Source organism: Lycium ferocissimum, chromosome 4 (genome assembly GCF_029784015.1).
Source record: "Lycium ferocissimum isolate CSIRO_LF1 chromosome 4, AGI_CSIRO_Lferr_CH_V1, whole genome shotgun sequence".
In the NCBI taxonomy this organism is placed as follows: domain Eukaryota; kingdom Viridiplantae; phylum Streptophyta; class Magnoliopsida; order Solanales; family Solanaceae; genus Lycium; species Lycium ferocissimum.
In genome coordinates, this window is record NC_081345.1 from 19,416,140 (window position 1) to 19,433,598 (window position 17,459).

The window sequence follows — 17,459 nt, forward strand, 5'->3', positions numbered from 1 at the left end:
TTTTCAATCATGACAACTCTTTAATGGTGATATTTTTCAGAATATAGACAACTCTTTCAGAAATATACAATTACCAATTGAATAATGGGGTCTATATTATGTAAATTAGTAAGTATCATAATTGAAAAAAATGGAAAATATCACCAATTGAATAATGGGTCTATTAGGGAAAAAATTAAGTAGCAAAAAATAATCGGATAAATCAGAAAAAATATTTTACTGGGTAGGAAAAGTAAAATAGGAAGAGAGAGAAAAATATTCTAATATATTTATGGATAATTTATTAATTATGTAATCATGGTTAGGGCCTTGTTTTAGTCAATTAAATCTTAGCCAATAATTCTAATTCATGTCATATGTCTCTAATCCAAGATAGAACTTGGGGAAAATGGAGAGAAGGGAAATGGAGAGGAGCTCAATCCATCTAATACTCCCTCCGTCCCATAATAAGTGTCATTTTAACCAAAAACATGCATATTAAGAAACCAATAATGCAATGGGAAATTTACCAAATTATCCGTACATAATAAAAACAAATTACTTTTACCTCTTGATTAGAATATGCACAAGTAAACCTTTTGACATTAAAAATCCAACGATACCAAGTTACCATGTGGCTTTTCCAATCATTATTTAAATGTTACTTTATTGTTCAAGGATAGAATTGAAAAAAAAAACTAGCTAATTTATGTCTTGATTTCCTAAGGTGACACTTATTATGGGACAAAAATATTTGGCTCAAGAGACACTTATTATGGGACGAGGGAGTACCTGATTTGAAGCTACTCTAGCTGGAAACTCGTAAGGCTTTACTAATATGGTATTATCGTGAGTTAACTGCTCATTCAGTTTTGAGTACATTCAGAAGCTTGCCACTGGTGGTGTTTTCACTTGGACACTGTAACAGCTCTGGAAGAAAGGAAATGTTCTACCGCCGGATTTGAGGCAAGCCAAGTTGCAGGCAAACGGGATAACATGTCAAACTGTACAAGGCTTTCAATGTTTCTGCTTTGCAAGATATAGCCGGTGCTTAGCACACAAAGTCAAAACAAAAACCAACCATTCCACATCCCAACTGCTAAAAGTATCACGAAACAGTGTAAATACACAATTCTAAGGCTCTCATGGCCAACATCGGATACTTTAATTGCCCACACTACTCCCAGCCCACACCCCTCCTTGATCCTAAGGAAGTTGGGCTATGGGCAAAAGATCTCGACTTTCAATAAGTTTCCTACTATTCAAAAGACCCTATAACTATAACTCTATAAGCATTAAAAATCAGAACTTAAATGATATTATATTGAGCATGGGAGACCAGTCTGGAACACAGGCATTCTTATAATTGCTAAACTGAAATGGAGCAAATAGCAGTGCCCGTACTCGGCAGAGTTGCGAGTTATAGATGTCCCCAATCTCCGACCCAAAAAAGCAGCAGAAGCAGCAGCAGTGTTGTCACTTGTCAGGTAGAAAGTTCTTTCTCACCACAAACACGTGAAAACTTGAAGAGCACCCACTCACTAATGCTGAATTTAGCAAAGAGAATAAATTAGTGGTATAAGATCTCGGAAGGCACTATATGACAGGTCTCTATATCTTGTCATGAAGAGTGACCACCAAATCATGGGCATCATCTAGTAGCTTCCATACATCAAGATGACCAGCCATGTTATTGCACTCCTTTAAAATTTCATCCATGCTACTATACTTCTCAGTGATTTGTTTCCTCCTCTGTAATACAGATGCTGCAATTGCATAAAGCAAAAGATCATCTGTTGGTGGGGCACGCTGCCTAATCCTACTCCATGCAGACTTCCCAATCCCAGCCCTAATAGCTGCCTGATCTGCCCACATTACCTCCCATAGGCAGAGTGTTTGCTCAAAAGTTAATTCCCTCCTGAAGAGCACTACCACCATCCTGTACACAAAAAAGCAATCCTCTGCTTGGAGCTTCTCTAAGTGTCTATAGAGATGTGAATCCTTATGTTTGATAATCTTAGAAATAATTTTTAGTTGCCTCCTAATTCCAACCTCATCAAGCCTGAAGTTATGTCGAGCCTTCCTCATGAAACCAACGAAGCACCAAAAAGCTTCATGGTCCTCTGTCATCACAGTAATTATTGGTGAAAGCAAATCACTCATTCCCTGGCAATAACCAATTTCAGGGTCATAAAGCGCATAGGCTTCAAGGATGGCAACTAACCGAGCAGCATGGAAGATCCTTGAGGGCTCTAGGTGATCATAGTCCTTCAATCCAACGGCCTGCGCAGAACAGCGTGCCTGGCCATCTGATACTACTCCAGCCTGGGGTGTGGAATATGCTATCCATTCTTCATTAGCACGAACTGCGTCAACCCTGATTATTCGTTGCCATGTAGCAAAATCTTCTGCATTGCAGGGCTCTGGCTGGACAGTCTTTGAAGGAGAAGAGTCCTTAGAATGCACTTCGGTTGTATTCTCATACACGCTTCTTACAGAGAGGAAAGTGTGACTGGCATCATGATCTGCAGAGGAATCAGAATCTGACGACTCAGAGTCAGAGACATCATGTGGCTCCATGGCTCGTTTGGAACTGGAAAATTCATCAAACATTACACCCGCCTGATTCTCTGAATCCTCAACAAATGGGCTCCTCTCCCCACTAGAGAGGGATTCCAGGGCACTGACAACATCTTCATAATCGGGGAAATCCATCCCTTCCATGAGATTTCCACTGTCTCCATTGCTTCCAATTCCACCCGCCACTCTCATTTTAAAGGTTTCACTGCATCTCAGTAGTTGGCAGCACTTCCTCCGCAGTCTCTCATATTCCTTTCTGCATTCACATATTATGCACCATTAAGGAGTCTATGGAGTCTAAAAATAAATTGAACTACTAATAATAGAAAGATTATGATTTGTCAACTGAAAAAGGAGGATTTCCTGTATGACACCTTTATCAAGATAGAGCAGATGAATTTGGAAACATTACCTGTTCCTTTTTCTTATAGCATCTCTTTCTTTTTTGGAACTCTCCAATTCATAGCTGCAGAGACACACAGAATAATTATCAGCTCCGACCCAAGCCTTCACCCAGTATAAAACTTGACACAGAAAGTAATTAGTAAAACGCAGAGGCCCCCTCCAAAAACATTGCTGCCCATCACTTCACCAAGTTAATAAACGACAGAAGCTATATAGAGTCTGTCCTTTCTCCGCACAGATCTAAAGGGACAAAAGCAATTAAGAACCCACTAAATCACCAATGAATGAAGTTATTTTCGGACTTAGTGACCAGAGCTTGGTTTCTTTTAACAATCTTCCGTAGAAAACAACCCTAACAGAATAGATCAACAGAAAACAGGGACCGAACAATACATAAAAATAGGTTGATAAGAGGATTCATTTAAAAGAAACTGCAGTACTGGTCTCACCCATTATGGAAACAAATTAATTCACAGAACTGGAAGAAAGTCTAATGTCATCTATCTGGAGACAGGAGAATGGAACTCCATCATCTCCCTTGGAAAATTAAGCAATTAAAATTGGCACACAAAAGTGAAAAGAAAGGGGGAAGGACTGTGGAATTAACCATAATTCAATACTAACAATGGTAACCAGTACGAGAGGACAGAAAACTTACACTCCGAGGAGAAAAGGCCAAACCTCTGCCCTGATGCTAGGATCAACTCCCTGCATAAGAGACAAATTTCAGCAAATAAACCCACCCTTTACATGGATTGTAGGCAAGAGAAAGAAAAGGAAGATGGTAAAATTTTCTGCTATAGGTCTGACAGTAGAGGAAAAATTTTCGACAGAGAAAACTGATCTCCAATTTGCCCCCCAAGATTCTTTTTCCCCTTTGGAAGGGAGAAAATCCTCATAAACTTTGAACAGTAAAGCTGTCTACACTCCAATTCACCATTCCCTTCCTCTTTTGGACTCCAAACAAAAGAAAACTGTGTTAATTTCACCTTTAGCCAAGGGAAAGAAAATCATTTTCTCTTACAAACTCCCTCTTTTCATTTCCCTTCATTTTGCTTCCCTTCCCTTTCATACTTTCAACCAAATATTAAAAGTTTTAATATGTAAACTAAATGAATACAAGGAAGATGTGATTCCCAAAAAATATCAAGGCGCAGGAACTCACCCCGCTTCGAACTTTCTTTAGAAATTTAACTCCTCCATTACGAAGCTTTCCATCAGGGGTAAAAAAACTTCTCCACCGCAGGGGTGCAAGGACATGTTTTCTCTTTCTACGAGACCATGGTGATTTGAGATGACCTCTGAAATGAAACAGACATATTTAAACATTTCGGAAAACGACAGCTACAATTAAATGTAACAACATTAGGAGATCAAATTTTTTAGGAGAACAAATTACCATCTAATAAGACATAGATACTCAGCATCATTACAAATTTCACAACTCCAACTACCCGGCAATGAAAAGGAAAAGCATAAAGGTGACAAGTAAAGATTGTTCACCGGCGCTAACACAGATCAAAACAAAGGAAATTAAATGATCAAAAGTCCACAACTGTTACATCTTGGAGATGATAAGCTTATACAAATTCTTTTTTCATCTTCTTGGTGCATTATTTGAAGTAACAGATAGCCAGCCCAAACATAAAGATAGCCAGCCCAGACATAAAGATTAACATTTCAGGATTCATTACAAAATAAAGTAAGATGCCTAAGGAATAAGGAAGCTCTACAAAATTAAATTATGCAGAGTTGAAATTTATCTGAGAAAAGCCCGAGTCATGGTACGCGGTGATTAGCAAATTAACCCAATTCAGCTTTTATCCACATAGCCTAGCAACTGAGTATGAAAAGATCAACTTGAGAATATCACAAAGATTTACAGATACAACTCATTTCGACAATTTTTATCCAGAAGCAGAGGCTGGACAACATAAAAGTAGAGGAGTAGCGGGAAACAAAGGGCTCAACAATAATGTATTTGATTAATTTACTGAGCTTATACATAGGGACAACTTAACCTCTCGATAGGCTTCTGCATAGGTATTATCTTTGACTGGTGTGGTTTGCAATAAGTAGATGCGCGCCTATTCATACATCTTCTGAATCAAATATCCTAACACCACTGTCAATACCTCCAAATAAAATTTTGCAAGAAACATTATGAGAGGGGATAAGCAATCCTCTAGCAGAAACAGCAGTGTAAGAAGTTCAGCCATGCAGTTTAAACAACACGGCGCAGCGAGCCATAACTGGCAGATCATACTAGTTTGCTTCCCTAAATGGGTATAAGTCAATCATGTAGGCCTATGGACTCTCAGATTTCACGCAAAAAGACACAATGCATAAAGATCCCAAAAATAACAAATCAGAGAAATAAAAAGCGCTTCATAACACCGAACATCACCTCCCAATTCTGAAAGAGAATTTTCCATCCAAGGAAATGAAAATAAGGGCAGTCAGTGTTCCAAGTAATTATCCGCACAATGTCAAATAGGATTGGAAGTACAAAACTCGTCACAAAAAGAAACTAAAACTCACCAAGAAGCAAGAAGAACAGGAGAGAATCCCCATCTAGATGGGATGATACATGCTGGAAATTCCTCCTTATGGTTGAGAATCCACCCCCAATTCCCCCCCCCCCCCCCCACCAAGAATTTAAAAAAAAATCACGAGCAATAGTACAATGGTTTGTATTCTTTTGCCACTGAATCAATCCTCAGAAGCAAATAGTACTGTGGTTTTCTGAACTTAAAAGATGTACAGTCAGTCCTGCTTGCATCGACCAAAGAGGACGGCAAAATGAGAGAGCAGAGGTCAAAATAAATACTCCCTCCATCCCAATTCAAATGTCTTGCTTTCCTTTTAGGTCTGTCCCAAAAAGAGTGTTCCTTTCTATATTTAGTAAGTTGACAATTCAAACATCTTACATGACAAGTTTAAAGCCACAAGATTCAAAGGACATTTTAGTACAGTATACAACTTTAATTTAGAACCACAAGAATCAAAAGTCTCTCTTTATTTCTTAAACTTCGTGCCTACTCAAACTAAGACACTTAAATTGGGACAGAGGGAGTAGCTATTAGCCTTCAGCCCTTCACATATTTTGTCAAATTAAATAAGCTGAAATATATAGACTACAGCCAGCAAACAATCAAATAAAAAATTGTCATCACATTATCACAACTTAAAACAATTGAGATAAAGATCAGATGTAAATTCGCAACCTTTGACTGATATAAAATCAAGATATAGTAGTATTATGACCGGTTCAAATCAAAGTCCTAAGAAGATATCCAAATTGAAAACAACTACAACAATCACAAAAATCAAAATTACAGACAAAGATAATCAAATATACCAACAACAACAACATAATCCCACAAGTGGGGTCTGGAGAGGGTACGATGTAGACAGACCTTACCCCTACCTTTGTGAGCTAGAGAGGTTGTTCCCGATAAACCCTCGGCTCAAAAGAAACGCAATCGATGCAAGGAAAATAAGACAGCAAAATAGCAAGATACAAAACAAAAAAGAGCACCACACACAGAAGAGTAAGAAACTACGCGAATACTACTAAGAAAAGGTATCTATAACATATAGAACACATGAATTGAACAAATGATCTGGAAAAATATCCTATTTTGACACTTGGAGATAGCCTACAAGATCGAGATCTGAGAGAAAAACACTAAATTTAACTAAAATGCTGCTAGCTGAATCAAAGAAAATTACAGTGATATAGGAATAACTGAAAAGCAGATCGAAGAATAACCGAACAAGTAGTATAACTTACCCATCAGATGAAGAACAGTAAGCTGGTGAGGAAGAAGCAACAACAAATAAAACTGATCTCAAATGTATCCACGAAGATGACGATGATGATGACGTCACCGCCGACGATGACGGTGAAGATGAAGACGGTGACGGTGAATTTGATGATGACGACGTCTGACTTCGTCTTAGAGCTTTCATTTAACTATAAACTCTTTAACAGATTTCTAATCAGTAAAAACTGTGATAACTGAAAATATCTTTGATATTTCAGCCGGTTATTTTTTTAACTTTCTTTAACGGCATTTTAACGGCAGCCGGCGATTAAAACTCCACCGGTGCCGATTGAATTAAAAGAGAGATAATGGAATGACGATTATGCCCTTTTGCACCATAACACAGAGAAACTGAAGGTTTTGTCTTTGTTTAACTGCTTTTTGCTTTTAGATGTGTGCTTTCATTTTAAGATTTTGTTGTGTGCTGTTTTTGTCTCTTTTGTTGAAGATGAGTGAGTGAGGGGACCTAAAAAGAGTCTCCTAAGGGGAGCTAAGGGTGGATTTGTGTATTTTCATTTTGTAGTGTACCGAGAGAGAGAGAGTGGACGATGGATCTGGGAGTTGTAGGAGTTAGTTCCGTGGCACTGTTGTGACTTGTGCCTAAGCTCGCCTCTTTTGGCTCGGATGTGACGTTTGAATTGTAGGTCCAACAAGGCCAAACTCATGCTACTCTCCCTTTCATTTTATAATAATATATATAACTTGTCTTTTATATGTATTCGTTTTTTAGTTCGTTACTACGTAACACTTTTTATATTAGTGTAATTTTAAATTTTAATTTTATTTATTTATTCTTAATGACATCTAGTATCTACTTCTACTTCTACTCCTACTACTAATATATAAGTGGCAACAAGCTAGCGTCTCAGGGTCAACATGCTTGCCGACCATGAGGGCAATCTGGTATTTAATGAAAGTTGAGTTGTTCAGTGATAGACGGCATGGATTGAAATTTTGTACCTATAGCCGGTGTTGACTGTAAAACCATTGTTGTTCCATATAATTTCAAGTTCACCCCTGCACCCAAGTATAGGGCCTTTTCTGGTGCTACTTTTACCCCTGATTTCCCCATTTATTCATGATTTGTCCTCAAACTTTTTGGTAAATATAGCAAAAACTTGGAGCACTTTATATGCCTGAAAAGGTCATGATCCCTTCCACGTCCCTCCACCAAATTGTTTGCCCACTAACTATGAGTCCGCAACTTAAATGATCCAAAAAGTGATCGGAGGTACCAAAATAACGCAATAAGAAAAATATTATCGAACTAACCTTTGAGCACTAATTTAGTGCGCAAAAGGTCTTTAATACTACGAGCTGAAAAGGCCTCATCCTAGACCACACCCATATCTGAAGGATTATTAAAAAAAATATTTTATTAATTTTCGTTTCAAAAAGCTATATTTAGAATAAAATTACATACTTTTAAATATATTACCTGGAGGAGCGCGCAAAATCCGCTGACTTCCACACGCTCGCCCACAGACACTTGACATAATGATCAATACAGGTAAGCGTAAAAGTAGCTCCCCAACTATAGCATCCCAACTCGCCCTAGATCGTCCATATATAGCAAATACCGTAAACTCACATGGGAACCCGAAGTGTTCAGGAACAAGATGCCCCCGAATATGATGAGTAAGTACGGACGGGCAGAAGGATCGACATCCATCTGAGGTGTGTCCTTTGTAATAGGATGTTGGATGTCGCGAGGCGCAGTGAGTGGTAGGAAACCAACGACACCCGAGTTCCGTCCAAAAATCACCCTCCTCCAGCACGAAGCAGTGAGCCTAGTCAACTCCTACCGATACCATCTGGCTCTCGAGCTGGCTCTTCAATATATAATGGGCGTCCATCTACCCGTAGATCATATATGACCTCCACATCCTCAAGCGTGATAGTGGCCTCACTAGTACCGAGATGAAATGTGTGGGTCTCCGGTCGCCATCGCTCAATCATGGCCGTCACGCAGCCCTATTATACTATACCCGACCAACAGCGACGCAACGGTAGATACCGTCCTGATAAAGTATATCTAATACATGACGATGTGGGGGCCGAGCACCTAAAAGATCCCACGCATGTTCTATCCCACGGGGGATGGAACAACGCACTAGAATGTATCTCTCCATCCCATAATAGTTGGGACCTATGAGCAGCCTATAGATAAAGTACTGATGCATCGAAGAGCCTCGGATGAAGAGGGTTGGGATCTATGGTCGTGTCGTATCTGTATCAATAATTGTTAATTAATCATTAACATGTAATATTAATTATGTAATCCTTTATCGAAAAACTATACTGACTAACTAATCCTTTAACGGGAAATTATATTAACTATCTAAATTTGTGAATTAATAATTGTTAATTAATTATTATACTAACTACAATTAACTAACTAATATTATATTAATGTTGTTTTTAATCTTAAACTAAGGATGCTCAATCCTAAACTAAGGATTAACTACAATTAACTAACAAATATAATATTAAGGATATTAAGGTTTAACTTTTTCTAATTAACAATTGATAATTAATTAGACCACCAATTAGCACATTAACACATAAATTAGATAACTAATTAGCACATAAAATTAGATAACTAATTAGCAAATAAAATTAGATTAACACATAAAAATGGATAACTAATTAGCACATTAATAATTAACATGGATTAAACAATTTTACAAATAAATAAATTAACAAATAAAGATATTATTAGGAAATTAGTATATTTTCCTATAATCAAACAATTAACAAATCATTAACAAAAAATTAAAGATTAACATATCATTATCAAATAATTAAGAATTAGCTAATCAAGAAATTAACAAATAATTAACAATTAGCTAATCAAACAATTAACAAAAATAAAAATAAAAAAAATGAGAAAAAGGGGCTAATATTTTTTTAAAAACAATTAACCTTTAATATTTTTTTTTCCGAATTCTGCAACTATTAAACATTAATCATGCTTAGGGTAATAATATATTTAACAAAGTAATAGAAAATTCATAGTAAAATACCTAGATTAAAGGTTGTTTTTGAGTTTTTGAATCGAGTTCTACGTTGCTTTATTCCGAAATTCAAGCTTTGAAACTTGTTCTTTGTCTTGAATATACCAAGAATATTGACTTTCAGGTTAAAAAATAACACGAAAATGATGGTTTTTTAATGTGGGGACCACTGTTTTTGCGTTGTTGATGGTTTCTTTTTTTTAAAAATGGTGGGGGACCGATCGGGGTGGGGAAGATGGTGGGTTTATTATTAAAGACCTTTTGCGCACTAATTTAGCGTGCAATAGGACTTAACTGTAAATTTATAGGTTAGTCCGCGTGCAATAGGACTTAACTGTAAATTTATAGGTTAGTCCAATTGCGCACTAAATTAGTGCGCAAAGGTTAGTTTGGTAAAAAAAAAAAATTATTGCATTATTTTGGTACCTCCTATCACTTTTTGCGTCATTTAAGTTGCGGGCTCCACTAACTATTGGTAGGGGTGGGCATGGTACGGTATCGGAAAGTTCGGTATGGTAATTTTGATTTTCGATTTTTTAAAATAATATATCATTACCATACCAATTAATTCGGTATGGTTCGGTATTTTTAACGCTGTTTCGGTATTTTTCGGTACGGTAAATCGGTAACCATAGTTTGTTCGACTTCGACCCACATATACTTATATAATAGATAATTACGACTTTAGCTATTCAAGAAACGTCTAAATTATATTGTACCAACACCTTACACATGTAAATATATCCAAAAGAAGCACAATTAATTCGCTTCGTAAATCAATTACACAAAAGAGCATTTCAATTAACATAGATTAATCAAAATTCTAATGTTTAAACAATTAATTTTGTATTAATACTTGTTCATATATTTGTTAGTATTAAAATACTAATTTATATGACTTGTATATGTACTAATACACTTCGGTATGGTATTCGGTATTTCTAAGATATTATTTATAAATATCGAATATTGAACTTTTTAAAAATGCATACCAAATACCGTATCAAATATCATAATATCAAAATCACGGTATAAAAAAATTCGATTTAGTATGGTAATCCGTATATAGCATATCATGCCCACCCCTAACTATTGGTATTTGAAGTTGTCTATCAATTGGACACGTGGAATTGTGGGGCCATAGTTCTGCACCCACTCTATTCTTTCCTCAATTTTTGTAGTTAAATATTCTTTCTTCAATTTCATGTTCTTCCAAAAGTTTATTTGTAAATTAATTTTCTTTCTTGAATTTTAAGAAGTATTTTCATTTAAAAAGAAAAATTAACGCAAAGTGTAATCATTATTAAATGTACTTAATGACATAAAGAAATACTTTACTCTGCCATGAGTACTATTATGATAAACTTTTGCTAGGAAGTGATGAAAATACTTGAATTTTGCAATTAGGTAATATTTCAGCGAAACATATATCGGTACATAAAATAATAAAATCAATTTCATCATGCGAATAAAGAAACAAACATTAGTTAAAAGTTTGGACAAAATAAATTATACCTTACTTATACAGTTTCCAGATCAAAGTTGAAGAAGTAGAATAGAATTTGTAAATAAAACACAAATAGTTGGGAAAAGTCACTACTTAATGCATAATATAAATAATCTTAGCTATCTTCGTTATTCTTCTAAGGATAAAAAAGGTGAAGTAATACTTTTATCATCTAATCTTGGATCTGAACCACTTTTTGTTAATATTATGTTACATCGAATAAATTATTCATAGCTAAGTCTTAACTTTTTTTAACTGTCTAAGCTGAATACATATTTAAATATTAAAATATTTTCAATCTTTCTACCAACTTAGATTTCATTTTGAAATAACTTTCTAAATTAAATGCTTTCTTTAGATCAAACACTATAAAAATAATAATTCACGTTTCAATAAATTTAAAAAAGAAGATTAATAAGTTACAATATATCTGTTTCATATTTTTTATATGGTTGCATTAATTCAAATACCAAACTTGAAAACAAACTACATTATTTATGATATTTGGACACATGAGATTTTTACATCAAAGCATTCTTTAAGATTAAAACACTAAATCTGAATATATATTTGAATATTAAAATATTATATTAAGATCTAAATAATTAAGATCATTTATTTGCTCACATATGAATTTATAAAACTTGTCTTTCTTTAAAAAGTAATAAATATACAATTCAACAAAATACTAAAATACAATGCTCTATGAATAGAATATTTTAAAAATTATACAATAGTTGGTCGAGATGACGGCTAGCATGGGTAGTTGGTACCGACTGAAAATGGTGTTGGTTGATGTTGCTGGTTGTAGGTATTAGCTGACGGTGATAGTGGTTGGGTAGCGGTTAACAGTGGTGGTTGATAGTGGCAACGACTAATAATTGTGGTAGATGATAGTGAGAATTAATGGTAGTCATTAATGATGACAATGGTTAGCGAAATATAATGGCTGATGGTGATTGACGGTAGTGTTGGTGGCTTGTTGTAATAATGGTGCAGGTTGATAGCGATAATTGTAAATGGTAACTAATGGCGGTGATGGCTAACTGTGATGATTGAATCCGATAGTTTTTGTAGTGTTGGACGATGGTGCATGGTTGTGGGTGTTAGGGTTTGCCCTAAATTTCCTACCTTATTTGAATTTTACTATAATTGTGTTTTACTTTAAAAAGATTTTCTTGGTAGAAAAGATTTTCTTTGTGGAAAAGGATTCTACCAATCTATCCTTTTGTTAGAGGAGAAGTTTCAGACCTCTATAAATAGGAGATCCTTTCTTCTCATAAACAATGCAATAGCATCCACAATGTAGTCATAGGAGAGTCTTGTTTAGGGGGAGATTTTTCTCTCAATAGTTTTATGCTTTTATATTAGTTTTTCATATGTATATCAATTGATCAAACCGTATTAGATTATTATGCCTATTTCAGTTTCTTTGTTGTCCAATTTATCATTCAAGTTTTGCAATTGTTTGCTTTCACATGAAACCCTGATTATTTCGATCCCAACAGTGGGTTGTGGGCAGTAATAGTTGATAATGGTGGGGATGACAATTAGCTGTGAAAGTGAATGAAGTAGTGATATATTGTAATCTTTGTAGAAATTCTTGAACAAACATCTTAATGATATCAACATTTTGTTATAGATCTTAATCATTCAAGATCTATTCTAACACTTTAACTGGTTGTAAAATAAAAAAAAATAAAAATCACAATTACATTAATATTTGAGTGGCAACAAAATGCAATTCCAAAAGTTATGAACAACCTCAAAATGAATCGCACCTATATAAGCAATGACAAATAAAATCAAAGAAATCAACTTTTGTAACTATCTAATTAGATTGGATTAACAGGGTTCAACTTTTTTCTTGAAGGTGACACGATAATACATGCATTCCGTCATAATAACATAATAATGTAAATTCCGTAGAATAGTAAAACGATATTAGGCCCGTGCGTAGCACGGACTTCCCACTAGTATTGTGATAAATATAGAAATAATATGGCATATTTTTATACCCATATGTTCTATAGGTACCTTTGACGTCTGCAAAACAATTATGTTTTTTCTTAAGATATTACTCAATCAAACACCGCCCTAAAATGTAATGAAAGAAGTACTAATCGTTGAATTAATCAACAACAACATACCCAATGTAATCCCACGAGTGAGGTTTGGGGAGGGTGGTGTGTACGCAACCTTACCCCTATGTTGTGGGGGTAAAGAGGTTTCCAATAGACTCTCGATTCAAGTAAAGCACAACAAAATCAGTAAAATAAAATAAAAAATATTACAGTAGTGAAGAAACCATATAGAAAATAATGGAGAAAGGAATAGTTGCAACAACAAAGAGTACGATAACCGAAGCAAAAATAAAATAAAATAACGGGTAATAGTAAATCAAAGAATAAGATAGTAGAAAAGTACTAATAATAATACCAATAAGGAAAACCTAGACCACACTCAATAAAAGAAAAGGCCACAACAAATATATTGAAAGAGAAAATAGTCAGATGCCCCCTCAACGTTTGGCCGATTTAATTATGACGCACCCACCTTTGCGGGTGTCCTATTATCCCCTTGATCATCTTAAAAGTGAAATAATTTGCCCCCTGAAACGCAATGCCCAGATTTGAAGTATACAATGAAATACACGCGCCAACAAGCATTTGACACGTGTATTTTTCATTTAAATCCGTTTTTTTTACTAATTTTTCCTAATTGTTCTTCTTTCTAACATACTTCCACAATTTTTCCACCATTAAACAATTTTAGAGCTCCAAGTTGAAGAAAAATAGAAACCCATTTTCCCTAATGGTTCTTCTTTCTAACATACTTCCACCATTAAACATTTTTAGAGCTCCAAATTGAAAAAAAATAGAAACCCATTTTCCCTAATTGTTCTTCTTTCTAACATACTTCCACCACTTTTCCACCATTAAACAATTTTGGAGCTCCAAAATTCAAGAAAAATAGAAACCTATTTTCCCTAATTGTTCTTCTTTCTAATATACTTCCACATTTTTCTACCATTAAACAGTTTTAGAGCTCCAAAATGAAGAAAAATAGAAACCCATTATTCAAAGGCTACCAAAAATCAATAGACAAAGTATTGGTTCATTGAGAAAACTTTGCGCTAGCTTAAATTAAAAAAAGAAAAAAGAAAGTCGTCGGAGACGGAAGTCGCCAGATTATTCAATTTTTTTAAATTTCTTTTTCATGTCACAATTTCCCTCCTTACTTCAAGATCTGATCTGTTTTATAGCAATTAGTGTAGAGATTTATGTAGTTTTACTCAAATTTGCAGATTTGTTATGGGTGTTCATGGTATGAAGTTTTCTTATCTAGCTAAGTTCTTGATTTGATTTTTATTTTATTTAATGTTGGCATTTAGATTGATGGGTCGTTTTGATCTTATTTGTTGTTATGAGAAAAAATGGAGTTTGCCTGTGAAAATTTTTCTGACAACCAAAATCCGGTGACCTGTTGAAGAGAAGAAGAAAGAAGAGAAAGATATAAACAAATCAGAAATTTAAATAAAAATATAGTTTTTATAAACTATTTTTGTGTCTAACTTTCTTTGAGAGAGTGAAATGCACTCTCTTTGCCACCGCAGCATTCAGGGGCAAATTATTCCACTTTAAAAATGCTCGGGGGGTAGTGGCGGATCCAGAATTTTCACTCAGGGTGTTCGGAAAAATAACTGGACCTAAATATACACTGTAATATATGTTCAGGGTGTTCAAAAGTTAATATATGTACGTATACGATGAAGAAAATTTAATTATAAATATACTTGTAATTTCTTGTCCAGGGTGTTCGGTGAACACACGACCTCTCGCATGCCCTATCGGGAGGAGGGTAATAGGGCTCGCATGAGTTGAGTCTATCATAATGAAACCAACCTAAAATGTTTCTAAGATCACTTAACTTATTGTTACAGTTATATACTTTTATTGTTTCAAATTAATTTGTATAATATACTTATATATACCATTTCACTAAGCTGGAAAAAAAAAAAAGTTTCATTCTCGGTTATTGGCCATAATTCGAAATGGACAATTCAAAGACACAAAAAATGAAAGTTCAATTTAAAGGGGAACTTATACATTAAGCACGTAAAACTTTATTTGCACTATTAATTGTTAATAAATATAAGTTCAGGTCATCTATTTGTATTATCGTCTCTCTTTTTGCATTATATTTATATTCCATATCTATAGTTCTAGCAAATTTTATTCATGGTAGGGAAAATCATTTTTTTGTGTTATCCTCTCTGTCCCACACATATAGGTGCTGAATACTCTTTTATTCTTTACTAGATAGACACTACACTACTACAGTGATTTTATCCACTACCAAATTTTATTACTGTGCCATTGCAAGCTTTTTACGCAAGCTAGCCAGCATCCATCACTTTTTTCTTCTTTTTTCCTGAAGCCTAGTGATGATTCATCATAAGCACAGTCAACTTTAGGGAGGATCGATGGAGGAGTCGTAACTGGTAAGTTACCATTTATTTTCCCTTTTTTTTTCAACCCAAAATAGTCAAATAAAATTAAAAAATAGAATACAATAATGATGTAGTATAGTTTTGTCTTTACATTTGGTTTAAGATTAATGGGTCAAAAAGAATTTGTATGCGAAAGCAAGGCACGTGCAATTGTGCAATGACAAATCTTGGATCGTAATGGTAATGATAATTAATCAACGAAAGCATGAAAGCAAAATGTAGAGTGTTGTCACATGCTTCATGGCCTAATTGATTTATGGTGATTAGCAAGTGGTACTAATAACTAAGGCCTACCACCAACCTGCTAATGCACAACACCCGGAGGATTTGTTTGGGATTAAATATTTGGCTAGTCATTTCGTCAAAGAAATCTATTAGGTGGTCTAGTTTTTAAGAAATGAAAATTGTTTTTTTTAGATAGTTAAGGTGTTTGACCAAAATTTTTAGGAAAAAAAAAAAGTGCTTTTGAATAGAGCAGAGTTATTTGTTCAGATTTTTTTTTTTTTTTTTTTTTTTTTTTTTTTTTGCAAAAGTATTTTTTCAAATTGATTAAATAAACACAAACTATTTTTTTTTCTTTTCAAAAATACTTTTTTGCAATGACACTTTTGACAAATACACTTTTTAAAATAAGCAAATTTTGAATTGACCAACTAATTTAATTGCATATTTGCATATGGGCTACTTAGTGAAAATAATCATACTGTTTTTCTTTTTCTCCTTTAAATTACAGAGGGTAGAAATCAATCATCATAAGGATATCGTTACAAGTGTCATAATTAAACTGACACAAATATGGATTGTATTTTCATATGTATATTGTACTACGTTCTTTGACTTTTTAAATGACATTATGGAGTAAAAGAAATCTTTTTTGATTATGATTTTTAAGCATTTTATTATATTTTAAATTATAAAAGATCGTGATTTGCGATAAAATTTATATGCTGTATAAATATATTGATTTTATCTTCAAACATTAACAACTCATTATTAATTGAGATAGGTTTCCCCCTAATTATGTGAATCTCATATGCTGGTTCACGAGATGGACCTTAGAGTCTTAGACGCCTTCGGAAGGACCCGACCAAGGATCGGGTTTGATTATTTTGTTTCAATATATATGACATATATGTAGTTTAATTATGTTTGATGGATACGAAGTTTTAGAAAAAAAAAATTAAAATTTGAACTTAAACAAGTTATAAATATTTATGTAGTTATAAATTAATCTATTAATTAAGATAACATGAAATAAAATCAAATTACTTTTAAATAAATTATATATCTTCTTAAATAAAAAAAGTACCACATATAAATTCGAATAAATGAGTTACTTGTGTAATCCAACTATCCAAGTATAGCAAGCTTTGTACGCAAGCAACAACCACACGTCAATTTTTCCCCTTTTTCTGAACCAAAGTGATGATTCGTCATTAGCAAAATCAACTGAGTCTTGACCGAGTAAATCTAATGCACTCTAAATAGATAATATATTTTAGGTTGTTAGTTTTATTTTTTAGGAGCAATTATTTGTAATTATTATAAATAAACTAATGACAGTAAAAACTCTTTTATGTTGCCTTCTGTTTAGAAGTTAAACTCTAATTTTTCAATTTGTTCTTCAA

General features: G+C 34.1%; 1 protein-coding gene across 3 annotated transcripts; it reads right to left on the reverse strand.

The window, feature by feature from the left end:
• Positions 1–1,045: 1,045 nt before the first annotated feature.
• On the reverse strand, positions 1,046–7,424 carry LOC132051723 (rab GTPase-activating protein 22-like). Of its 3 annotated transcripts, none has more exons than XM_059442915.1 (6): positions 6,761–7,424; positions 4,986–5,066; positions 4,130–4,265; positions 3,623–3,672; positions 2,972–3,025; positions 1,046–2,815 (listed from the first exon to the last, which is right to left on the reverse strand). In XM_059442915.1, exons 1-6 carry the CDS (start codon positions 6,937–6,939, stop codon positions 1,591–1,593), a joined length of 1,725 nt encoding a protein of 574 aa, XP_059298898.1. In that variant the 5' UTR covers positions 6,940–7,424; the 3' UTR covers positions 1,046–1,590. The 3 variants fall into 3 exon arrangements, with proteins under 3 accessions (XP_059298898.1, XP_059298900.1, XP_059298899.1); XM_059442917.1 differs by having other exon boundaries at positions 4,986–5,089; positions 6,761–6,907; XM_059442916.1 differs by lacking the exon at positions 4,986–5,066 and having other exon boundaries at positions 6,761–7,419.
• Between the last annotated feature and the right edge of the window lie 10,035 nt (positions 7,425–17,459).